This window comes from Falco naumanni, chromosome 3, assembly GCF_017639655.2.
Source record: "Falco naumanni isolate bFalNau1 chromosome 3, bFalNau1.pat, whole genome shotgun sequence".
Taxonomy (NCBI): Eukaryota; Metazoa; Chordata; class Aves; order Falconiformes; family Falconidae; genus Falco; species Falco naumanni.
In genome coordinates this window covers 91,397,090-91,424,454 of record NC_054056.1, presented here as the reverse complement: position 1 = coordinate 91,424,454, position 27,365 = coordinate 91,397,090, and the positions used below count along the sequence as shown (strand labels likewise).

Sequence of the window (27,365 nt, the reverse complement as noted above, 5' to 3'; positions counted from 1 at the left end):
CGCCGGGGGATATTACAGCCCGCGGACAGGCACCCAACCTCGCTTCGCATTAGGCAAACGGCTCTATATTGCTACCCAAAAAGGAACGCACAGCACTGCCGGCAGTCTCCGTATGCACGGCCTCCAGCCAAACTCCTGCCTTCTCCACGGGCTGTTCTCATTCTTGGTTTCTCATCCAGTTTGTGCTTCCATACTCAGAGGCACGGTTTCAATCAGGTCTTCTGAAGAAAGCAACCCTTCTGCCCCACACCACACCACACCCCCCCCTAAACATTTTTTGAATCTGCTCACCATATCCTCACATAATTTGATAAGGAAAAGAAAAAGTAGAAGCCTTGCAGAAGTCTTGTGAACTCAGAGATAGTGAATAAAGATCTTGCCATCACCCCCACCGCAGGACAGGCTGATAAATGAAGCCAGCCTGCAGCAGGCGTCAGGGAATCCCACGGCAGAGCACACCTCCAGAAACTATGTCTCCTGGCTCACAAGCTGCCTATTTACAGTACTTCTGTACAACTCTTGCTAGGGACAGCTAGAGCGTTTCAGAAACACGTGCAGCATGTCTCTCATCCTATGTGGCAACAGCTTTGCATTGCAAACAGCGGCTCTAGCACTACGTGTCAGCTACATGGGTACCAGCAGGGCTGAAGGGCTTTACGGAGAAAGGCCCCGGAGGATACAGTGTCTCTGCACAATGATCAGCAGATGCCCTTTGTGCCACAGAAAGCACGGCATAGATAAGGTTGTGGCAATGAGCAGTTTCTTCTCCATGCAACACAGTCTCCCTGTGATGTTCTCCACACCCATGTGCCTGCTCAGTTTGAATCATGAGCCTTCTGCCTGATTTCCTTCCACGATAAGGCTTTTAATAACTAACTGCATATACAACAAAGTAAATATTCAACCAGCTCAGAGCCAGATTGCAGATCAAATATCTTTAAATCTTTCTTCTTTCCCTTTTAAAAACAGAAACCTACACATGGCAGCCTGCAGGGGAGAAGATTGCTCGCTTAGCACTTCCCTCAACTCATCAGATAAATAAGCAACCACCAGTTTTGTGCTTTACAAAAAATAAGCAAGGCAGCTGCTCTGCAGCACGCCCTGGTAACGTGCTGGTGAAGAGCTGGATGCCTGCTGAAGTCTGCCTCCTTTCCTGCACTTGCCTTTTAGCGCTGTCCTCCAACCCGGCACACTGGCATGCCAGCATGGGCTACCCGAGCTGCCCCTGGCTGGGAGAGGAGGTGCCATCTCCTGCGTCCTTCCCCACCACGCGGTAGGGCCGCATTCATACAGACTCAGACTACAGAAAAACTCTAGAGAGACTGTAGCTACAAAGCCCAGGCTCAAACAGAGGGAGGAGAGAGGGATCAAGAGACACATCCTCTTTCCTGGTTGTGGATCCCGCAAAAGCGGGTGCCAGCCCCAGTGTGGGATGTCCCTGGGAGGACCAGCCAGAAGCCAAAGTCCACCCGTTTCTGCAAACCACTGGGGCTCACCAGGAGCACCTTCTGCAGGGCAAGGCAGTGGCTCATGGCAAGGGGGATAAACTCGCCTTCCCCCATTACTGGGGTCATTTCACCTAAGGAGGGAGGGACACAGTCCTTATCCAAACGGGAAATGTTGGAGAGGGTTTGTGTCTAGCCTCAGCCTGACATTCAGCAAGTCACAACTTCATTGGTGTCCCCATGCCAAGCAAAACGATAGCCGGCACACTCTGCAAAGTGCTTTGAGACCAGTGGAAAGTTACTTTATAGGTCCTCTCACGCAGCTGAGGAAACTTTTATTTACAAGAGCAGGCAAATCAGACCTGCGAATGGCACGTGTTTGGGGCTGAGCAGTCGTGCTCGATCTGGACTGGCACTTTGTTGCAGGCAGCAAATCCAGGATGGGAATGAAATCTTAAAGCTTCTCCTCTGTGAAGAGCTGAAACTTGAGAAAGAGGAAAAACCTAAAATTAACTCCACACCGCTTAAGCACAGCTTTGGCTGCCCAGCAAGTGTTAGTGGCTGCTGTGACTGTCCCCCTGCCTCTTACTCTGGTCGAGTAACACAGCTGGGCCTCACCAACAGCTCAGCTCTGGTAGCACCAGGCCCCAAACAATTTCCCCACAGGACAGGTAACAAGTGGCAGTCACTTACCTCCAAGCGTTTTATCAAGGTGCGAGCTCCTGTTTACGGGTTTCAAGTAAATTGTGCATTTGTGTCCACGTTAGTTGTATTGCTACATTTGCTGTCGGGCCCACAAGGATAAGGATTCCCTTAAAGGGTTTTGACTGTTATTTTTATTAGGAATTGTGTCGCAAAACAAACTAGCAGCACCTACAAACTGAAATTTTCCTCCTTGCCCTCAGCTTATAGGCAAACAGCAGAAACTGGCTGCCCTTCCCCTCCCCTCTGTACCTTTCCTGCTTTCCCCTGCAGCATGCTAGGGAAAGGGCAGCCAATTTTCTTTTGCAGCTGCTCCTCTGTGAATCCCTTGGGAAGCAGCCTCCATTTTCACACCAGGTGCAAGTGTTCCCTTATCTGTGGTTGCTCCCTGGGATGGAGGAGCTGCCCTCCCTCACAGCTGCAAGGGCTTTCATGCCTTCGCCTCAGCAGAGCGCATCGAAGCAGAGGCATTGCACTGCCCTTGCCTCGGCGCAAGGAGAGGACAGAAAACGGCCACAGCACAGCTGCTGGCGAGCTCCCCACTTCACAGCCACTGACCACAGCGGCTCCCGCAGCCCCCACTAGCCCACCTTGTTCTTAGGACAAGCTGCATTGGAAATCCATTAAGCACTGGTCAAGGGAAGGGAGATCAATAGCATCTTCGATAGAATCAATGAATCTAGGTAAGCAGGGGACTTAAAGGTTTGGGGGAGGGTTTCTGAAAGCACCGAAGAGCTTCCATGAAGGCTGCATTGCACACTGCACTGTGAATCAGGCTCCACTTGACCCCAATCACATCCCTGGGAACAGCCCGTGCGCAGCCCAGGGACACGGCCATGGTCAAGCAGGCAGCTGAACCAGGCAAGTGTCATCTGGGGGCAGGCAGGCTCTGACGCCGCAGGGATTTAGACCATTTAGAGCTTTGCGGAGCATAAGCTGCACCTTACATCCACCCGCTAAAAAAAGCCGCTGACAGCCACTAGCAGCCAGCACAGCAAAGGCAGGCACAGCCTGGGAAACCCTTTTCGTCCCACCATGGCCTCTGCAACTCCCAGCACAAGCAGTTACTCAAATTCAAGAGGAAAATCCCACCTGCAGTGTTACCTTATTATCTGACCTTGGTTCAGCTACCTTCATGCCATTACACGTGAAATGTGTATGGCACATTGTGCATAAAGCCAGCCCCAACTGCTTGGCTAACAACAAGCTAACAACTAACAGGAGTTCGCTTTAACCTGTACACACACTGCCTTCTCCCCACATCCCAAAACCCACAAAATGCAGCTCTCAACATCCAGGTAGCACCGCTGTATGGGTCGTGCACCCTGTACAGCGGGGGACTAATGCAAAGAGGAGCCTGGTGCAACTCTCCTGGAGCCACAGCAATGTCAAGGGTGCTCCCGGTGCACAAGCACGGTACAGGTGGGATGGATTTGCACCCAGGGTCCCAGCACTGTCCTGCCTCCCTGTGAGATAGCAGAGGATGCTGCTTCTGTGAGAAACGGGAGGTTGGACCTCATCACCAGCTCTCTGATCGGTGAAGGGAGGAAACTGCGTACAGCAAAGGAGCACACACCAACAGCTCCAAACCTACTCAGGGCTTCTGTCGCGTTGTCTTGAACCAGTTGTTTCTCTGTGACTCATCTCCCCTTCTCCTTTATCTGCCCTTTTTTCTTCCAAATGCGTTAGAGAAGGCAGGTCCAGGCATTTATGAGAAGTGAAGCAACAAAGGAGCCCTTATCTCAGCACGATGCAGGGCTGTTTCCCCAAGAGCCCGGGTGTTGCCTTGCAGAGGCGTTGCAGCCCGGCGGGAGAAGCACCGCTCCCTGCTCCCGCAGCCTCCCTGCCCACAAGCCGGGCAACGCCTGCACCGGACACACTGCTTCTCCAGGGCAGACACGAGTGCCGAACGCCAAGGCAAATACCCATCCCGGTTTGCTTGGTGGTTGCTTGCTCCAAGCACCACATCCTCCCTCCGGCTTCTGGCTGGTCGGAAGCATGGTCAGCGTTACAAGCCACGCCAGGAGGGTTACAGCTACTGCACCAGCCAGAATATTCCTCTGCCTGCATTAAACTGCTTTGGGCATTAAGGACAAACACATCCAGGTGAGGAAAGTCCTCCTCCCACCACCATAAGCTGTCCTAGTACCAACACCAACATATGTGCTATTTTAGTCATAGGCTGACTCACAAGTGGGGCATGATGTGCTGGGGGTCACGTGCCACCTGGGACCCAAGCATCCCAAACACAGCAAGGCTACACCAAGACATCTGGCACACGAACTCCAGGCTGGAGCAAATCAAATGATTGTGCTATGCTAGCAGTGCCAAATCAAACTGACGTCAGCACTTCTGCTAGAAAACATAAAAATATTTACGAGGTTGGATACTAGTTCTCCCACCTAGAAAGAAATACTGTATGGGTGAGAACGCGTGGCAGAGCAAAGGGATGGCAACAAGGGGAGGGAAACATCCTTCTGTGCGAAAACCTCGGTGCAAATCAAGAGAGTACCAACAACTTTTAGAATCTTTTCCTCAGTCTTTCCAAAACTTATAAGTTATTATATAAATAATATATATATAAATTATATATATAATAATATATATATTATTTATAATAAATAACAATATAAGCTTTCTCTTACTGTTTTTTTTGGGGGGGGTGGGATGGGGTGGGGGTATGGGGGACAGACACATAACAACACAGGGGGGAACCAATAGAACTGGAATAAAGAATCAAGTTACCAAAAGTTTATAGACATAAAGCAGCACTTTAGGATCCAACTTACATGAGGCAGAAATACGCCCTGGCAGCAAAGGCGGCTAACAGAATCCCCAGCTGCATGGGGGAACATACTGTCAGCAGGTGAAGGGAGGTGATCCAGAGATCCTTCCCTGTGCTCAGCACTGGTGAGGCTACACCTGGAGTGCTGGGTCCCAGTTCTGGGCTTCCCAGTAGAAGAGAGACATGGACATACTGGAGAGAATCCAATGAAGGGCCGCAAGGCTGATTAAGGGACTGGAGCATGTCTCCTACAAGGAAAGCTGGGAGAGGTGGGAATATTCGGCTTGGAGAAGAGTAGACTCGAGGGGGACCTCACTGATGTGTACAAATACCTGAAGGGAGAGTGCAAAGGGGACAGAACCAGGCTCTTCTCAGTGATGCCCCGTGACAGGACCACAGGCAGTGGGCACACACTGAAACATGTTCCCTCTGAATGCCAGGAAACACTTTTTCACTGTGAGGGTGACCAGGCGCTGGCACAGGTTGCTCATGGAGGCTGTGGAGTCTCCACCCTTGGAGATATTCAAAAGCCACCTGGGTGTCTGGCTCTAGGTGGCCCTGCTCAAGCAGGGGCTTGGACCAGATGACCTCCAGAGCCTCAGCCATCCTGTGACTCCACACAGGTGAACAGAGAGGCATGTTTTTCCTTCCCCTCCTACTTTACACAAGCAGAAACAAGAGAACAGCTCACAGATTTTTCTACAGCCAAGGAGTCAGGTCAGTCCTGGCCTCGTGTCAGTGGTATGATGCCCACAGGATGTAGGAGCAGAAGAAACCTTGCGTGGCCTTGTTGCTCCCTTGCTACTGCAAGGCAACCACATTATATACATTCTGTAGACCAACAAAGCTCCCTGTTAACCCTGCTTAGGCTGCCACTGCATGCTGTAATGCACAGTATCAGCCTCAAAATGGACAGAGGTGGGAGCTGGCCTTGGGCACTCGCCACCTGTATGCCAGGCGCTGACACTTGCGCAAGCGGGAGGACAACTACATGCAGCTCCAACACTCTTCTGACACAACCGAAACAGCTTCTCAACACGGGTACCGCCAAAGAGCACTGGATCCAAGACAGAAACTGCAGATAAAGCTTCCCGGGCGGCAGCTTCAGCGCCAGGTATTTATTGCTGAGCCCCACCTACGCAACCAAAGCCGGGTGACACGCACAAGACATGCTGATGCTTGCCACTACAGACTGCAGTCTCCGTACTCGCTCTACTAACCAACTGCAAACTTCACCCGAACCCGTCTGCACCCCGGGGTGCTCCTCCTCGTACCCCCTCGCCAGCTCTGAGCTACCCAGCCCACCCGGGTGGGGGTGCGGGGGCACAGCCACGCAGCAGAAGAGCACCCAGCAGTTCCGAAGAGCAGCTGTACAGCAGCCAGCAGGGCTGAGCACCCTGCTCCAGGGCAGATGGGCACAGGGCGTTTCAGACCCAGCATGGTTCCTTCTCCACGTATGGTTTTGGGACAGCACAGAAGCTACTAGTCTCCAAAACGACACCAAAGGAGCCCCTGGCACTTACAGCGGCTAAGGATCACACATTGCATTTTTCAGCATTAGTTTGCACATGCTGACCAGCAACAGATGGTTGCTGTTTTTCCTTCCCAAATTATCCCTGTCCCTTGGAACAAAGGGTGACCGGGACCATGTTAGTGTTGCACTCATCCGCCGCTCACGACACGCTGTCATCACCTGTAAGCCTGAAGACACTGGCTTCCACTATGCAGCACAGGGGGCTGCTTTGCTTTAGGCATGAGCAGAACTGCACTGCGCACATTTGAATCATGTTAAATATTTCCTGCAACAAGTAAAATGGGTTAATTCACAAAAGAGTTTCGCTTGGGCTTACCACACTTAGCTTCCATTAAGGGAGGTAACAACCCTTTCCATTATGTGCACTACAAACACTAGGAAGCAAGTATCCCAGAGGGTAACTTTCCTCTGCTTCCAAAAATCACATGTGAGAGGAGCTATATCCATCACTAAAAGCCAAAAGAGAACTGGATTAAAAATGGGCTTTTTCATGTGTTCCTCCTTTTGTATGCTACTGTTTCGGTGCTGTTAAAAATATTACACAACTCTTGTTTAAAAGCTAGGTTGGTCCTTCCAACCTTTAAGAGTCTACTCAAAATGCCAAGTTATTTATATATAATAAAGGTCAGATCAGATGCATACAATGAGTAATACTATGACAGGTGACTTTTTTTTTTTCCTCCCCCAATGGTAACTTTCAGCTTCAGAAGAAAAGCCTCAGAGCAGACTCAAGCCGTCTAAGGCCAATTCTCACTGAAGGTGGTTGCCTTTCCCTCTGCACCTGGCAGTAAGCTCCACAGCACTTCACATGCTTGCAACAGACTGAGAGGCCAGGTCCTCCCCTCCAGACACCGTTGGCTTTCTACTAGCACGCTCATTTTCTCAGTGTAGCAGTCAGCTCTGCTGTCTTCCATATTCCCAGCACTCCTGTACGCATCACACAACCCACCCTAACACCGCAGCAGTGCTCACATCATCCCTGGCACACAGGAGGGGTAGGCTCGGCCCTCAGTTATCCATCTTATCTTCCAGGGTAATACACTGATAAAGCAAGTACGAAGCAAGTCAAGTGGGGAAGGAAAGAAACAAAGAAAGTGACCGTACCTATATATCTATACATACAGAAGCAGGTGTCCCAGCTCATTTTGGAGCCGTCATTCTGGAGGGGCTGCACATACCTGGACTGGGGCAAACAGGCACCAGAAGGAACCAAGTGCTATTTCAAGCAGACCAAGTAGGTCCCCTTCCTTCACTGCTGGACAGCTTTCTCGGGCAGCTGATGTTATGCAAACCCATTACAAGCTCACAGGTTAGAAGTGCTCAACAGCAGCACCTGGCTCTATAAAAAGCAGCCCTCAAAGCCCTAACGCTTACTACAACACAGACTATGATTAAATTTGCATACAGGCAAAAGCTTTTGGAGAGAAAAATCTAAATAGTAAATCCAGCCAGAAGCTAAAATGAATTGCTATCAAGTCACTCATGCCTGTAATACAGCTGACCATCAGCAAAACTGGCTACCAACAGACACTCCTGAAGACCTGACTCTTGAAGATTTAAGCCCTTGAATTTATTCACATTATACCTCAGAACAGCTGAATAAAATGACCTCTTGCTTTCTGCCTGAACACCGCTTAGGCTGGGGGTATCATCTTGTGTAAAAGGATTTCTAAAGGGGGTTTCTTTTAGATACGTTCTCACCATTTAATCCAGTTCCCCTCCGTACAACTGAGAATGTCCCTGGACAGATGGGGTGGCATCAGGTCTCCTTGTACCACCTTAGGTTTGGCGGCTGCTGCTGTTATCCGGTAGCTTTTTATGCTTGCAGAAATTAATCTGAGACAGTGTTTCTTAAAATACCAGTATCTAGTATTACTACCAGTTACTTGTATCAAGTTAACTGGAAATTTTGTAAATTTAAAACTTCATCACAATAGGATTATTCCACTTAGTGCATCTAACTGTTGTTTAGCCTGCCTAAGTGACCCTGAAATGCCTCCTGCTTCCCAGCAGATTATTTCACTGTGAATTCAATCCATTCACATCGGCAGTTTTTTATCCCAAATGCAATTGAAGCATTTTGATTTTCAGTCTGGGCACAGGTAGTAATTCAGATGATTAGAAAGTAATTTAGAAAGCGATGAATCTCTGCTGCGAAGACTGAGGTTCAGATTTGTTATTCCTGATTGAGCTTCAGAATATTTTCAGACACACGCAGTACAGCAGAGCTGTCTGTCACGGTGCAGCAGACCCAGCGTTGCTGCGCTGCGCTCCCCGGCAGCTCCAAACTCGATCACAGCAAAGGAACAGAGCAGAGATTCTTTGAGGCAAGAGTGCCGGCTACCCGATGAGTCACGGGAGCCAGCACTGGCAAGAGACCGACCGCAAGCACAAACAAGGCGCTCAGATTTCACCAAATGAAAGGCAGTAAACAGCCAAGAGACTTTAATATTTACTACAATAATTTGCTACGGGGAGGGAAATCAGTACTCCCGACTTTTCCAGCTCTATCTGCTAACAGAACCAGGCATTCTTCTATCTGTTCAGTGAAATTACAGGAAAATACAAAAATACGATTCATAATCTGCTTCTACTTAAGCATTAACCAGCAACTATGATAACCACTGTTTCATCTGCATGAAGAGATTAGCTAAAGTATATCGCCCAGAGGGAAAGCCCCACATAAATACAAGGTTTCTGCATGTCATTTTCATAATCTGCCTGTTCGAGAAGAGACCTTAAAAGCCCTGCTGGAAACTCAACACTCATTAATCCACTCACCCATTTTGTTAAACTTTACTTAAATGCAGTAACAACGCTCAACCCTCACAGATTACTCATTAGCTACAGGAAGTTCAGCTGCATCAAACCTGAAAGGAAAACAGTCTGATTTATCTTAAGCTAACAACGGCAGTTTAGGTGCACAGGCTAAAATTACTAGGCCTCAATTAAAACATTCAGAAGAGAGACTTTTACCTTTCCTTTAGTATTTCCAGCAAGTGAACACTGAAGTACCAGTGAAGAGTTGCAAAATTAACTTGGCTAAAGCCAGTAAGTACTTATATCTCCAATACGGCATCTTCTATAAGGCAGAAACTGACTGCCCAGTCTTGCAAGAGATACACTGCAGGCACTGCTGCCGCTTTCAGCCCGTCAGATTTGGAAAGCTTATCATCAAGAAAGAGCAGCTTAAATCTACCATAAGCAAAACCAGAACATACAATATACAGGGACCGACTGTATTTAATCACTATTTTAAGATCTTAAGAGTGCAGAAGCTCTGGGAAAAGCATTAGGTAACTCTCCAGTTTGATACTACAAGCAATCTGATCCCCATTGATGATTCCATAGGGCCCAGAGCGGAGACCCCGGCACTGGGACTGGGCTGCTCAGCACCATCCTGCACATGAAAGGTCCTCCAGCCTCTCCCAGTGCCTCAACTGGCACTGGCCCAACAAATCCCAAACTTTGCAACAGACTTGGTCATCCTGGTTTTAAACAGTTCCTCAAGTGCATGGGTGGCTTCTAAATTCGTAACTACATTTATTTCCATTTTTGGCAATTTTCCATATTGCCAGTTTATTAATCCCTCCTGATAGCAAATAAACTTGCTGCTAAAATACTTGTCAAGATACAACCCAGTCACCCTATTTTCTGTCACCCTTGAAGGCCCAGTTAAAGAAAATTAAACACATAGGCTTGAAGCTACACCATATATTTGTAAATAAAATAATTTGACAGAACAAGATTACAAAATACGAAACGAGCCCTTTCAGGAATTTTTAAGTACAAGAGAAGTTGATGTTAAGTCCATTTTGTAAAGTTTTAAACAAATACTACTGAGGGATAGGAGTATTACCATAAAATACTCTTATTTTTTTTAATGCTTTCTCAAAAAGCTTGGACCGTATACATCAATTTCAGATGAGAAATCCCACACGCACGCATTGGTTTGGTTACAGCTTCAGGGATCAGTGCAGCACAGTGCAAGTTTCATTCACAGATAAAAAGATATTTGAAGTAGGTACAAGAACATTCTGCAAAATACAGGATGTGATCTAGCTCTTGGCAACCCTCTTCCCACCCCTAAAAAGTGCTGAAAACTAAGCACAACATACAGAAACAGGGAAAAATACACAAGGAGATGGACTCTACAAGGACAAGTTAATATTTGACAACTTAATAAAGAGGAAACAATTGCATCCAGAAGAAAATTGTTAGTCATTAGAAGGTATATACAAGGGAAGTTTGTACTTTGATTCTGTAGAAAAATCCTGAAACATAAATACTAAGAGAGGTACAGAAAGTAAGCACTATTAACTGAAAGTGCCTTCTCAGAACAGCCCATTTTCCCCTGCTGCAGGTCACCATTCCCTCAATCAGCTGGTCTTTCAGTATATACAATTATTTATTGCTTATCTGGCAATTTTACAGAATCTTCCTGGTCCCTAATCTCTTATCAGAAAGCATTTTCCCCTTCTTATGTTTATTTCAAAGTAGATCAAATACTCTTCAGTGCTTTTTAAAAAAACAATTTTTAGAATTGCCCAAGCTAAAAGTATTAACAGAATTTTCACCTGAAGCAATGTCTTACAAACTATTAGAGTGCCTTCTTAAAGATGCTAAGTGCATCTTTAGCTACCAGAAATCTCAGAGGGCTACAGCTTTGAAGTGCTCCACTAATTTTTATATTTAAAAAAAAAAAAAAAAAAGAGACTGACATTTACAGCATACAGAATGGGAGACTAGTGCAATATGCAGCATTGATTGTTTATTTAATAAATATTTAACCCAATTATTGCCACCCAAGGCAAACAGTGCAGAAATTGTCACTTAGAGATACAAAAGTTTAACTTTTTTTTTTATAAAGTCAGTTGCTACTATAGCCATACAACTATTTCAGAGGGTTTTCTGCTTCAAATTTGACACAACCATTATAAAAATATAGAAACATAGTATCTGGAGGTTTAACATGTCTCTGCAAGTCTAACTTTTACATTTACATGCAAACATGACATATCTGTATTCAAGAACTGATTTAAAATAAAAATGAATACTGTGGTAGAGACATTTTCTGCACTGACGATTTCATTCTAGTTCTTAAATACATCTTTCTTGGTCCTGGGTATACATGTAGACTGAAATAACTAGCATCTTACATTTATCCTGAGGTCAGCTGTGTAAAAAGAAAAGCCAATTTTATAAGGTTACTTGCAGGCTTTTTGTTCAAAACATGAGGTTATTTTTAAACAAGCTAATCAAACCCTTATGGGGGGGAACCCAACCCTCTCACCAATGTTTCAAGAAACAATTTAGTGTCATTTTTGGGAAATATTTCCAAAAACATATAGGTTATCACATCCGAATACTTTATCACCCAACTAAAATTTCAGTATGCGTTTGCCGAACATGAAACTTAGAAACTGTTCTAAAAAGAAAACTTATAAATCCCCATGAAGAGTCACCCTAAGCTTCTTATCTCAAGATCCTGACTCGCAATGCAACTCCTGCAAGAACCAACCCGCTGAAGCCTGTGGGAATCCATGGAGTCTTTGGGTCTGCCTGCAGAGGGGAGGACGTGTGATTCAGGTCTCCGTCACCCACCGCAGGGTACAGTTTTGACCTTGTCAAAGCTCCACTTTGAACACAGCAGTTATTTTCAATAGCACCAACAATCTCTCAGATACCAGCATCAGGCAAACACAGACAACACAGAATAGGTTTGTTTCTTCCTGAATCAGCACAACTGGTAGAAGGCACTGCTTGGCATAGGAAGTCATAAATAAGAGCAAAACAAGACAATTTTAAGTTCTGTGACATTTCGATTTGCAAGTTATGTCACATTTCAACTTAATACATACCATGATTAGAAAAACAGGGTGTTCTAAGGGATTAACCAAAACATCACTGTTCCATGCATGCTTACGGTTTTTCTCCCCATATCCAAAAAACCCCACATAATGTATCAATATGAAGCATTAGGAAGTATGGGTTGTTAAATTAAGAAAGTACATTTTATTCTCCAACCTTCCACAAAAGTCTAACCTAGACGCAACTCAAGTATAAGAAGTTGGAAAATATTCTGATAACATTGTCAACAGTCTATCCCTGCAGAGGAATGAAAAAACTATTGTCTAGAGAATTCATAGATTGAGGCACATCGCAGTTGAAGCTATTCAGGCATATTTTATGGCTAGAACAGGATTTTTTTTGAGGAACCTCACTATAGACTTCCCCAAAAGCAGCTCCATATGGTTCGAAACACAAATTGCAACATGTGGAAAAAAAATGTTTGGTCCTTAATCACTACTGTCTTCATCATCATCATCATCAGATACATCATTTAAAGATGATTTAGGTGACTGGCTGTAGGAGTCTGACCTAGTGGACTGACAAGCAGTCATCTCTCCGGTAGAAAGAAGATCATAGCAGAAGTCGCAAATTCGCACAGGCTTGGAAGACTGGCTCGGGAGAAGAAACCTCTTTTCAGAGCAAGGCCCACACACAACAAAGCCGCACTTGCGACAGTGGTGACGACGGTTGACAGGCGTAAATTTCGCTTTCTGACAGCGCATGCACACGGTGGCTTCCGAGTCTGGTACCCAGACAGCTGCATGTTCATTGCTAGGAGTCTTCCCGCTTTTGGAAAGCAAATCAGAAACACACTTATTTATGTGGTTCATCCACTCAGACTTCTCTGTAGCAGTGGCAGCATAAACCGCAAAAGACTTTGTTGGTGTCTTGATAAGCCACCCATTCCGTAAGTCTCCCTCATCCTGGATGGAATCAATAGTGACATTTTCCAGTGGGATTATGTGCTGTTTGTTGTACTTCTTCTTCTGGATGACAATGTTACCATAAACAAGAATGTCATTGAACAGGAAGAACTGCCTTGCTTTAGGCTTCTTCCTACACAGCTTTGTTAGTACTCCCTCTCCGATCAGAACACGACCAGGAATAGTCAGAGGTTGACCAGCTGCTCCAAAGCAGTTTTCCACTATACTTATTCTTCTAGTATTTGCCTCGCTGTTTGCCAAGCGATCCACCATCTTTCACAAGTATCCTAAAATTAGAAAGACAAGTTTGTTGTTAGAGCAGGACTGATTCAACAGCAGCCTTCCCTGAGGAAGGTACCAACCCCGCACTTCTTAAAATATCTAACAGAACCTGCTGGCTCAGTGGCATCAACTTGGGCTAGATTTAAAGAAGTGTTAACACCTAAGAATTTTTAGCAACTGAATAGTCTTTTTTTCAAAAGCAAAAATGTTCCATCCAGCTGACAGCTATCTTTACCACACAGACAGCACCTACAGCACTGCTCTTGAAAGCCTCTGGCAACAGACTAGAAGGCTTCCTTTCTAGTAAGGTTACTGTGTCCTCGTTTAATGCTCATGTTTCTCTGCCTATCCTCCTGAACTTACAGTCTGGATGGCAAAAGAAAGTATCGCCCATCATTCCAAATTCTAATACTGACAAACATCAACTTAACTGAGCTGCTTGGAGACCCATGTCCATGTTAACACAACAAATAAAAACGATATAATTGATGTTCACATAGGAAACCGCCATGCCCGAGCTCAGTATTGCTCTTTTGCAGTACGTAGACATTAAATCATGGGCCAAAACTATGACTCCACCTGCCAGAAACATTTTGTACAGGCCACAGCTTGCACCCACCAACACCTGCTTTCATGGCAAACTTGAGCAAAGAACGGGGAGTGAGTCACAGCTGGTGGCCTATCGCATGCTCACTGTTGCCTTCTTTTTGCAGGGGTCCCACAGTCCCTCCCTCCTCACCTACTGGAACCACACTGCAGCATCAGGATCAGGTGACATACACAGGCAGACCAGCACAGAGGATAAGCCACACAGCTTGCAACTGCTCCTGAGAAAGACTTAGTGACCTGCACTGGCTTAAAGTTTAGGCAAGAAGACTTCGTATTTCAGGAAGTGCTGATGAACTGAGTACGTATGTTACAACTACCACTTAAAACCACCCCTCATCCTTCCCCAAGCAGCAAAGAAGATTTTCTCTTGAAAGGGTAAGGTTCCTAAGGCATCCAACGGGGAACTGAAAATAAGAAGCCTCTACAGTGATTCATACGTCACCAAACCGCTCTGTAGCCTACCTTTTACCCTAGAGCTTCCCAGGCAGAAGTCAGGCAAAGGAAACTCCTGCCAGTCTGATCCAGATCTGCTCCCCTCAAGCTCCTCCTGAGTACAGCAGCCATGAACCTGAACTGTGTGCCTGACGACAGCGAGAAAGCTGGCAGAGGCAAGTACTAAGGACAGACCTGTCTCTCAGCAGGCAGAAGACCGCTCTCCTGTGCCTTCCTTTCCAGCTACCACAGGGCTGACGCTCACAGCACCCTTTGGTACAAGCACAGCTTTGAACAGGCCTGAAGGAGGGCAGAATAGCCAACACTCCAGTGCCTGCTACCTGCGCTTCCCAACACGATCCCCGTTTGGGAACTCCTCTACATTCACCTACCTTTTCTTTTAGGTCTACGCTGCCTGCCATCCATAGAGCACCAGCTGTAACAGAGATGAAACTGGGCTGAAACAAGGCTCAGACTTGATGCTGCTCAGCCTCTCGCTCCGCCATAACCTGATCCAGTCAATCTTCCTCCCATGACTCAAAGCCCAGATCCTTGCTTACAAAATAGGGATGAAACTTCTTGATAGAAGTATGGTGGCAGAGAAACCTCTCATCAGGCCTCATCTAAATAAGTATGTTACCTGTGATTACACAAATCCACACGGCCAATGTTAAGTGTGATTAAAAAAAAACCTATAAGTTACTACTTTGAGAGTTTAATTAGTTCCACAAGCAGGCTTGCTCAGACATAACTAAACCGACCTTTTTTTAAGTTCTGCACAAACATCACCTTGTATCAAAGTCTGACAGAGAAGACAGAAGAATCTATTAAAGATATTACTCAGTATTACTTTTGAATTGTCTTTGCGTGCCTTACAGCATTAGTTACAGCATGCAAGTATTGTGTTAACCAGTTTTATGGTTAATGGAATTATAAAGCCACCAAATCCGAGTTTATTTTGATCTGCAGAAGGCCAAGACAAAACACAAATTGCCTTATAAAAAGTATTCAAAAGATTTAACTGTGCTGCATCAAGGCACACAAGAAAGTACACCTACGCTATTTCTACCAGGTATCAAAGAAAGAAAGGCTGACCTCCTCCATTACCCTGGCCAGTGGCTTCCGATTTGATCAGTTAGAAAGTGTAAAGCTTTAAGTCATCTTTGCTGCGAAGCAAACATTTCTTTTTGTTCCTCTGTGATGGGTTGACCCTGGGTGGATGCCAGGTGCCCACCAAAGCTGCTCTATCACTTCCCCTCCTCAGCTGGACAGGGGAGGGAAAACAGACTCAACTTGGGAGGAAATTAATCTAATTTGTTACCATCAAATCAGAGTAGGGTAACAAGGAAATAAGAACAAATCTTAAACACTTTGACCCCCACCCTCCCTCTTTCTGTGCACAACTTCACTCCCAATCTTTTCTACCTCCTCCCCACCAGCAGGCACAGGGGGACAAGGAATGGGGGTTGCAGTCAGTTCATTGCACATTGTCTCTGCTGCTCCCTCCCCCTCAGGGGGAGGCTCCTCACACTCTGCCCCTGCTCCAGCCTGGGGTCTCTCCCATGAGAGATAGTCCTCCACAAACTTCTCCAATGTGGGTCCTTCCCACGGGCTGCAGTTCTTCATGAACTGCTCCAGTGTGGGCTCCTCCCATGGGGTGCCATCCTTCAGGAACAGACTGCTCCAACGTTGGTCCCCCACAGGGTCACAAGCCCGGCCAGCAAACCTGCCCCAGCCTGGGCTCCTCCCTCCACAGGTCTTGTCAGGACCCTGCTCCAGCACAGGCTTCCCACAGGGTCACAGCCTCCTTAACACACCGACCTGCTCCAGCATGGGGTCCTCCGTGGGCTGCAGGTGGATATCTGCTCCACTGTGGACCTCCACGGGTTGCAGGGGCACAGCCTGCCACACCGGGGGCTTCACCACGGGCTGCAGGGGAACCTCTGCTCTGGCTCCTGGAGCACCACCTGCCCCTCCTGCACTGACCTGGGTGTCTGCAGGGCTGTTGCTCTCGTGTATTCTCACTCCTCTCTGGCTGCAGTTGCTGTTGTGCAGGTTTCACACATACCCCCTTCTTAAATGCATTATCCCAGAGGCACTACCACCGCTGCTGATGGGCTCAGCCTTGGCCAGTGATGGGTCCATCTTGGAGCCAGCTGGCATTGGGTCTATCGGGCACAGGGGAAGCTTCTGGCAGCTTCTCGCCCTGCTACCAAAACATTGCCACACAAACCCAATACATCTTCAATCAGAATAACCATCACTACCTTCTTTGTTAAGCTGAGGACTGAAATACTCGTCAGTCATCTCTACAGGGAAGATGGGGAGTCCAAGTGTAAGGAGGAAAAAACCCCCACCAATGAAAAAAAACCACCCTGTTATTTCCATCTCCTTCATCAGCTCTACTTTTCTGAACCATGACTCTTGTCAAAAGTTCTCAAAGCTTTGTCCATCATTCCCTTTAAGAGACGCCCACAAGCAGATGTTGTACTAAACCCCTAAATCCTCCTGCAACAACAAAACTTAGCTGATACGATTCCGCTTTGTTTCCTTCTGTAGCGATACCAACTTATGTTATCTGCCCCCCACCCTGTTCCCTTGTGCCATCACAAAAGCTACACAGCAAATCAGATCAGGGCTGATCAAGTTAAGAACAAATCAGAGTGCTTTAGGGCTCAGGTTTGCCGGTTAGCTGCAGGGGAAGAACGGGAAGGGAGGTAGGTGCTTAGACAGTGCCCTGCACAGAAAGTGAATTGGCTTAAACTGATCAGTAAACAGAGGTATTACGGCTTTGCAGTTTTTTTCTCTCAGAGAACAGCAGAAGACTCAAGTTCCATCAACACAATTCATTTTTTTTTTAATGCTATTACTATATAGGCATATCCAAAAATACACCTTTCAATAGACACCTTATTTCCTTCAAGCATTCCAAGCACCAATACTAACTTATACACATGGGGACACGCAATAACCACCCTTTACATGTTTTACTAAGCATGAAGATCTAACCTTTTTTATTATTATTTTCCTCCTTTTTTACATATATACCAACTAACTACTACCACATGGCAAGGAGGCACAACACTGCCAATTGGGAGTGAGTTTTTTGGGTGATTAGTTTTACTTCTACTACAGCCTTGTCTAATGCAGAGGTGCCACTCTGCAGAAATGCTTTTGGCTTGCCCCAACTATTATCTCTCTATCTACCAAGGAGAAAGTACTAAGGAAGGAATGCAAAAGATAAGCCAGGAAATTTTAGTTGTGTATTTGTTGTCATCCTAGGCTCAAAAACCAAATTCAGGCATCTGACTGCCAAAGCCCAAGATTTGGAATGAGGGTTAATTGCCATTAACTGCCAAATAACCATTCCCATCTAACAACATACTAGCAATAAACAGCCTTTGCAAGTGCCAAAGTAGACCAACAGCTGCTTCGGACTTCAAAAACAAGGACTCAGTCACAGGGTCAGTCTAAAGTTATTTAGTAATCCCATGTTCTCTATGAAGTGGAGAAGGAAATATGTCAAAAGAGTGCAAAGTGGACAGGCAAAGAGAATACACTTTTCTGCAGGTACAAATCAATGTGCTACTTCTAAACTTACACTTTTATACACACTATCTGCAAATTACAACGATTTAGATGCTTTAGCTAGTCTGCAAGGGGGAACACCCACTCCCTCACACACACACCCCAGCCCCCCAAAAACCCCACAGTCACACTGACAGGTTTCAGCAAAGCTCATGGTGTGAAGTTACAGCAACCTGCAGGAAAGCACTCACTGCTCCACAACTCCAGCTCAGCCTCTCTGCGCTCCCTGCCAATACACAGCGAACTCTGTTCAAGGTCACCATGAAAGCTTTCAAAATACAAGTCACTGGGAGAAGAAAACAGTGGGAGAAAAGGCTAAAGGTTTTAATTAACTGTTCTCTAGGATGACCTAAGAGAAAACAACTCTAACCAGGATCACTTAATAATCATTATGGCTTGAAACCAAGACACATGACTCCAGAACTTGTGCTGAAGACCGCACTTTCAGCTTGTTGTGAAAATCATTACTGACTGGATTTAAAGCAAGAATTCAGGGCAAGTTAAGGACTATTAGGACAAGATAATCTCATCTCTTCTAGATTGAAACTTTCATCTATAAAGTTTTACAAATTCTCCCCTAGCAGCCTCAATTAAGGTAGCAAAAACCACAGACTGCTGCTGGATTATTCCAGCTTTCCAGGGCATGAATTTTATTTTCCGACACTAATAGATTAGACTTTTAAAAAAGTAAGCACTCTGTCATTTTTCTCATAAATTTTTAGAGAACTAAAAATTAAAAATCCATTTGAAATCCTATGCATGCTAATGCTTATTCACCTTCGCTAGCCTTTTCTGAGAAAGGAAGGCAATTCAGAAACGGTAATGAGAAACTACCTGGGAAGTATCATGATTACAAATAATAAAGAAACATGGGAAAAACAGACCAGAATACAACAGAGAAGCCATCCCCCAAGTCACAAGAGCTAAAGATAGGAAAAGTGCACCTCTACCCAAGAGCACACAGACCAAGGAGATGTTAAATTAAAACACTGCCTGTACACATAAAGGAACTTTTAACGCCAAGATGTCACGGTCCAAAAACTACGCAAGGCTATCAATTACCAGCCTTTTAAAATTACAATAATCTCTTCTTAAAGCATATTCAGATATATTGTAAGAGATAAGAGATCATGCCCTGGAACTGGGTGGCAATATCCTCCTCTCTGCCAGCTGAAACTTTCTTGAATATTTCTACTGTTGGCTACTGTAATAAGCAGATACTGGATTACTGTCCTCAAGATGCAGGATCTCAAGACCTTATCAAGCAAAGCAATTCCCAAGTGATGGCAAACTGTTGAAAACATACCTCAAATCTTCCCCAAAGCACATGAGGAATAAACCAGAACCATGGGCTTCAACATGACGGGCTAGACAGCTCCACTTGAGGGAAAAGTGGGAGCATCTTATACATAGTCTCGGTTTTCGGATGCTATTAAATCAAAAAACCTCTAAACCTACTGTTCAGACTTTTAGCACATTCGACTTGTTTCACATTTTTTGCACACAAACTCCCAAAGGTCCCCAGGCCCTTATGCAAGGATGACCCTAATTGTCTATAAGGACCATCAATCCATCACATTAGGTTCATTTTCTGTGTCCAGACTGCAGTGTAGTACCAGCTGCTAATCAAAACTTCACAAAAATAAACAGATGACCCTGTAAGAAAAATCAGCTACATAGAGCTACACCACGAGCACGGTTTAGCAGCCTTTTCGAATACATAGATCTCAACTCTCAAAATGCTGCAATACCTTCAGTTTGTCCTCCTTCTCTCACACATGCTCTCAGTAAGCCCATTTCACAATGAAGACCCTGGGCAAAGGCTTTCATCTCCATAGCATAATACACTACTTAAAGATGACAAAATATTTTTTGATACAGAAAGCCCTATCTCCTTTACCATATGCAGAACGGTCATTGACACCAAGTTATTTCTACTTTTACTCACAAGATGCTTCTACAGAAATAACAATTCTGAATGTACCAAGATCATCTTGCTCCCCTATTCCACTCCAGTTTTGCATTTGTATCCTGTTGGAGAGAACAGTCATCTTCAAAGTGAGCAAACTTGGGTATTACTGAAGCCTTTGAAGAACCAAGTTACCCACTTAGTGAAAACAGAACCCATGTTGAAGTAGTAATATATTTACTACTTTTATTAACATTCCAGGCTACAGCAGCAGAAAAGTAATTTTTTGGGGACTGCTGTACACTGACAAGTCACTTCCCACATAATTGTTTCTTTCTGCCACTGTATCCCAGTGACCAAACCAACCACCTGCCAGGACTCAGCGCTTCTACAGGTCTTACGTAAAATAGAAGAACGTTTGTTCTATATGCCAGCTCTGCTCTCGATTGAGGCCTGACTAAGCTGCACAGAATAGCTATAGCTGAAGACAGACATACTGAGCAACCCTGACTTACATAGCTACACCTAATTCAACACTGCCAGAAAAAGCCTTCTACTATTACATTAGCAGTGTAGCAGCTCACATGATCACACAGAGCCGAACCACAAATAACACAAAGGTGCTGGAGGGGAGAAATGAGATGAAAAAAGCTATTACGGCATAGTGATGCAGGCTGCATACAGCTCAGTGCAAAAACATTTCCTCACCCCAGCTCAGTGCATACTACCATCACGGCAAGCACCCGTTTAGACTGCAGGACAGGGTATGCAAGAGAGGGATGCAACATCAATTCCCAAGTTTCTTCAGCAATACAGCAGAACCTGCAGTGCTCCATTACTTTCTGGCCTGGGCAAGAACAAGTCTTGTCCAGTACACAGTCCCTGCTAACAAGCATTAATTAATAAGCACATAATTTTTAGCATTCTTTTTCTTCAACAATCCTTCAAGGGAGGAAAACGCTACTGCCCTTGCCATAATTGCCAGTTCATTTATCATCATCTTTACAGTTAGCAATTAGGCTGTTAACAACATTTCACACATTGCATTAATACAAAGCAGGCAATCTAGATTTCTCAGAGCCATGGTATCAAGATGCAGGCAGCTCATCCATTACTACATATATTCACAGTTAAGGTGACAGCTTTAAAGAAAAAGTATTTAAGCTGCTGGAAAAAGTACAAGAGCTCAAAACCAACCACACAGAGGTCCATCCAGTCCTAAAGCAGCAGCAGCAGATTCTGGATGTTTCCAAGCCATATTCAGTAACACAAGTCCAATAAAAAACAAAAACCAAAACCCACATCACTAACCACAGTATCTGATCACACCAGTGGAATGGATGAAGTGAGATGTAGATATTGTTGCAGTGAAGCAAATGCAGAGAATAGCAAAGAGAAGACTCAGAAACGTTGGCATACAAAAGAAATAGAATAAAGAAAGAAAAGGTAGAAATAGCAGGTCTAAATGAAAGCACATTATACCTTACAACCCAATAAACTTCTAAGTAATTATCCAGTTGTCATACAGAGCCCTTGTTCTCACACCTGCATCTGAACATACAGACAACATCAGCAACCATGTTTCACCAGATACATTCAAACTAACCCATTTTCCTTCTTGCCCAAGGGTAACACAGGTTTCATAATAGGAGTTTCTGTTCAGAGTCACTTAATAAAAGGCAAAAAAGTTAAAGGTTTTATCCTGTCTGACTCCACAACTCGAAGGGTCTGAATAAAACAGATTTAAAACAGAATTGAATCTTGGTTTTATTATACTTAATCAGACAAGTTAAACGTACATGAAAGGTACAGAAGATCAATTACAAGACAGAAACAAGTAAACTGTAAACCTAAGACAGACAAAACTATCTGCAGACCAGATATCTAATGTGCATTAAATAACTGGTTTGTAACACAACTCATCTTTTGGATCTACAGAGGAAAACATCACACTGTCTCTAAACCAAGGGTTCATCAGGCAGAATCAGTCATTTAGTACATATACATATATTTTTTTGTAACAGGTTTCAAATAATTGGTATATTATCACATCAGACTAATTCAGCTTTCCTCTTGCACTTCGCCTATGCAAGGAAGACATGCTAATTAGACTTACAGTTGAATAAACACAAGCAATTAAGTTACACAGAACCTTTACACATCCCTCTGATTTAAAGCTATGTCTGAAATGGTAATATCGCTACTGTTTGTGAACAAACTTTCAGCTATGAAGGCATCTCAGTACTGTAATACAGTACTCTAATCTCTATTAATATTAGATGTATTGCTCTTCAGAGCAACACTTGACTTTCTGCACCACTGCCAAGTAAAACAGTGTAAATTTCTGAAGTGCAACCTGTTTAAGGAAGCCATCAATGTCTAATGCTTTGAAAATAGTTTTAGTGTGGAAAATTGCTGAAATAAACACATGCACAGCAGTTAGAATTTCTAAGTTTCTGATACAGAAGAGAAAGCAGCGTTAAGTTTTAAATCTTACTTTGGCTTCACTAGTTCCACCTCCTACACAGCCTCCTTCAATATATACAGAGAAGGATGATACCATTCGTTTGTCCTGAACGTTTCACTGTGTCATCTTCACTGGCAAAATTAAGCTTTTCTATGCACTTAGATCTGATTAGCTGTAATCAGAATCCAAACATTCACACACAAGTCAGCACTACATGTCAAGGACCATAAAGGTAACAACAAGAGCTAGATTAAACATGATACAGAAATAGCAGCAAGAGGTATTTAATTAAACTTTATTTCTACCATTCAGTGTGTAAAATATTGAGGAAAACAAAGTTTGAAGTATCCATTAACCCATTAATGAATTAGTACTTCATTCTATATTTTATAGTTAAATACAACAATTAATTGCAAGTTTTAATATTGATTCTATATATCCATTGTTCACCAGTTGCTTCCTATGAAACAATAAAAAGACCAATTTGAACATAAAGTGAAATTAAAAGACACTTGACCCCCCAAAAATATCATGTTGAGAGGAGATAGAAGTATGATAAACACTTTCTAAAGGTCTTCATCACTGCTAAAAACTGACATGTCAGTAACAACTAAATGCCTGTGCTGTGCTGTCCTGGGTACTATTTAAAACATAAGACAACATCTGTCAGTTAAAGAGAAATACAGTCTTCTAACAAGCAGTTCTCTAATAATTCTCCTCACAAAAGTATTCCCAAAGCTGTTGTATTTAGCAAATTGTCTTGCTATTGCTACTGTAACCAGCTGGTAAGGATGCAGAGGATAACCCTGATGGTATCTGAAAGACAGGAGTATCAACAACAACAAAAAGCAGCATCACGATACTGCAAAGAAATAACACGGACCAAGAGATTACAGCGACTATATTAAGGTAGAGATGACAGCAGGAAAGGAGGCAGTAAGATCCCTCTCTTAACTTCTTCAACACAATCTTTATCCAGGAGCACTTCTGAGTAATCTGGTTAATGGCTGCAGCATTCAGAAAGGTACTGGTAACGGGACAGAAACTTTTGACTTTATTTACAGACACACAAAAAATTACCTTTTCCTTAAGACAGTGTACGCTGTTGCCTCTTTGCACCATTTCTCACACCCTTATTAATTACTGGCATTTAATAAAGTCAAAAAAAGCAGCAAGCTGAAACATGGAAAAGGATGGTGGCAATACTGAGGCTGCTTTTGATTACGCCAAGGAAGCAAAGATGCTTGTGACATTTTCATCCCAATACTATAGAGAAAACAGTGTAAGCATCAATCAGTACTAGACTGGCAGGAAAGTGGAATGGATAATGTGTGGACCTCTCCCAAGTCTCATTTCTATGATTCTGAGGGCAATGTTTTCTACGTGAATGTGATTTTTCAATTCCCCACTGTGAAGACACTGCTTCCTGCATTGCACAAGCCTGTGGAGCAATGGCTGCAGTGTGGGGAAACACAGATGAGCCAACTCACTCCCTCACTCGTATATCCAGTACAAACCACCAGTCTTAACCTTTCATTTGTCTCAACCTGTTGGCTGATGTTCTGGCACCAGCCACAAGCTCACAGAAACCATGCTGGAAATATGTTAACAGCAACCACGTTACTTCATACTGTGCGACCTGTGAATACTCTGCCTTGAAATATTTTAGAAATCTTTAGATTATTTCTCAGTCCAGCATTTAGTCATGTCCAAATAAATCACAAAAGCAAATCCATGCATTTGTTTAGTCAGGTATCTTCATAAACCTATAATTACCATAGTAACCCAGGCAGATGTTTGGGTTTTGTTTTTAAATTGCTGCAAATGACTGTCACAAGTCCAGTTCTACTAAAACTCTTCTTGAAGGTAGAACATAGAAATTCCTGTTTTAACTGCCTAACAATTTACAATTTAGAAATTCTTTCAATACACTGCAGTTAATTTTAGTATACTCTTGATTTCCAACTTATAAAGGACTGCCATTTCACTTTAATTGACCAGTTGTGCAAGAATTGCTCATAGAATGTAAATGACTAAATGAACAAAAAAACCCTTTATTATCAAACCTGCATGGCAAATGCATTAACTCTCCAAATTTGCAATAGCCATTATGCAATCAAGCTAGGAATGCCGAGAAAGGCCAACTCCATTTGGGGGATGGAGATAATTTCTAGGTAAAGCTTTCAAGATATATGACATTATCATATTCCCCAGCCCACTCAAAAGCTAGTTTGGATACAAAAAGCTGTTTTTAGCAAAACACTATCTGTTTTGCCAGGTAGCATATGTATTAGCACAGCAAGAGCAGAGCAATGCTGTTTTACTGTCCAGGCTACCCTCCCTCACAGCCAGTACACTGCCTGAGCTGCTGTATGCAGGCAAAACCATCCAAGTCCTGACATTAGCTTCTCACGAGGTTTGGTATTTAACATAATAACCCTCAGCTGGAAAGAGGACACCAATTTAACCTGCTTGTAAACAGAAAGACTAGCTCCCACGTCCTGAATGAGTTGTAATGCTAACTAATCATAGAGGGGACCTGAGGAAAACAAAGTCATGGGGAAGCTGGCTGCCCCACCGGACAAGTCTGGCCAGTTTGCAGCCCGCCCTGCACGAAAGGCGAGAAGAACCACCTCAGCTGTAACGCCACGTGCCATAAATGCCACCACCCCTGCTCCAAGCAAGAAACATGTGGCACCCATTAAACAGACACAGAAATACAGAACTGCTGAGTCCCAGAGCTGTTCCCACTACCTTCTCCCATTTGGCAGCAACAGAAAATACAGAAGACGAGAACCCAAACACTATTGAAGGGTTCACACCACAGGGAAGCAACCGATCAGGAGAGCCTCGACCCACTCCTAGACCAACTGGAAGTGGTTGTATTCTGCCCTCAGCTTCACTGGAAAAAGTCCTTGAATGTCTCTTGGCGTAGAAGAAGCCTCACTGTGGAAGCCCAGGAGCAATACACATGTAAGAGATCCAGCTTTTTAATGAAATCAGCTGCTTATTACTACTATTTATAGTAGTATATACTTCTATTTATAATGAACCATGGTAGCTGATACTGGTTTTGTCTCTTGGCATAATAAAGACAGAGCTGCTGCTGGAAAGAAACATGCAGTTCTCCACCCCCCACCCGGTTCGTAATCAAGGGCTGGAGGAGCAAAGGGAGCAACTTCCTAAACTCATTTCATCTCCATGTCCTTTATCCGTCTGTCAACAAGCTGAGCACTCTCCAAAGCACCACTACAGGCTTACACAGCTCTGAACAGCCCTTGTGAAACACAGTACTGCCAGTCGAACCGCTGCCATTCAGATGAGAAAATTCTTAATGCCGCGAAAGAGGAAGTAGCCAGCACACGCATGTGTAAACCAGGTAATGGCTAGAATTAAAGGAATTAAAAAAAGAAGCAAAACCAAAAAACCCCCCAATCACACAAGCCTGAAAGCTCAAGTTCTGCAGAGGTGAACAGGCAGGCCTGACCCACCACGACCAGTGTTTCCAGTGTGACATCAAACTTATCTGTCAAAGCACAGAAAGCAAGATCCAGCAAATATGGATACTGAAATGGGTATAAGTAAAAAGACTGAGGTTTTCTATGTTTTTATATATATATAACCCCACATATATATAAAAACTGTAATACACATGTGACCTTTTACTTAATCAACAACAATCAACTGAAAAAATCCAACACTAAAATCAAATCTTTGCTGCCATGGGAAAATGCCCTTATATTTCAACTTTCCATTTGCATGTATTTAGGAGCACTAGCAGTGGTTAGCTTAGCCTCTGCTACTAGCAAATTGCATCTTTCATCTTAACCAAAGTACTGGGAACATACACGAGAATAGTTTCAAAACCAGATTCCACAGATCCTGAGTCCATAAACATCCAAGTTCCCTCCAAAATTCTCCACAGCTCTGAGTAGCTAAAAGCCACCAGAACAACACAGACAACAGACCAACACCTTTGAAATGCACCGGAAAAGTCAAAGGCAGAGGACAGGAGCCTGGGATCCTGCTCTGGTTCGAGAAGCTCCAGCAGACATGAACCCATGATGGGCCCATGCTTAAAGGATTACTTGACCAGGCTGTGATACCAAAAACTGGAGTAAGTTTTTCTGTTTACAACTTAATGTTTCCCTACTCCAATTGTTTAGCTGTTTGAAGAGTCTCTCCCAGCAAATGTTATTTTCCAGTTTGGCAGCAGCGATGTACCCCTCCCTTCCAGGCTGCCTGGACAGGCGCCGGGTGTGCCCTTCCCATCTATGCTGCCTGTGAAGGAACAGCTTAACTGGTGACAGCCCACTTCAGCAGCACCAGGGCACCCACCTGGACACCTGGGCTAGCAAATAACTTTACATAGACAAATACCACCACGCTTAATATTAAATGGATTGGGGGAGGAACACGAAAAATCAATCACAAGGATCTGACCAATTTCAGAGCAATCTAGATCCTGCCTTAAGTTTTTGCCAGCCCAGCACAATGAAGAGAAGCCACAAGCATCAACATACCTTTTAAATCTTGAAATAAACAGACTTACTTAAATTCTTTCGGGGAAGGGACACAGCATCATAAGTACAGGAAAAACAGATCCCGATACAGCTGTTCAAGATGAAGCGTTGCCAAATCCATCTTGCAAGCAGTTCTCCAAAACCAGATTGGTTGTGTGGTTTGTTGTTGTTACAGATTATTGTATTGGGAGCACATGTGGAGGCAACTTGCTAACAGCTAGCTAGACTGTCTCTCAGTCAATGTGAAAAAGAGGATTTGGTCTTCAGTGACTGAAATAAATAGTATTTGCCAGCATGCTGCTTCTTTAACCTA

At 44.2% G+C, this 27,365-nt stretch overlaps 1 protein-coding gene across 4 annotated transcripts in view; it reads right to left on the bottom strand.

The window, feature by feature from the left end:
- Positions 1–10,165: 10,165 nt before the first annotated feature.
- PLEKHF2 (pleckstrin homology and FYVE domain containing 2) overlaps positions 10,166–27,365 on the bottom strand; it is a 32,999-nt gene continuing 15,799 nt past the window's right edge. For 2 of the 4 annotated variants that reach the window (XM_040588541.1, XM_040588540.1), the window contains exon 2: positions 10,166–13,529. In XM_040588541.1, the coding sequence (XP_040444475.1) occupies positions 12,766–13,515 (750 nt within the window). In that variant the 5' untranslated portion in view covers positions 13,516–13,529 and the 3' untranslated portion in view covers positions 10,166–12,765. Of the gene's footprint in view, positions 13,530–14,595; positions 14,930–14,957; positions 15,788–27,365 lie in introns of those variants that run through there. The other 2 variants (XM_040588543.1, XM_040588542.1) reach the window with 2 other exon arrangements.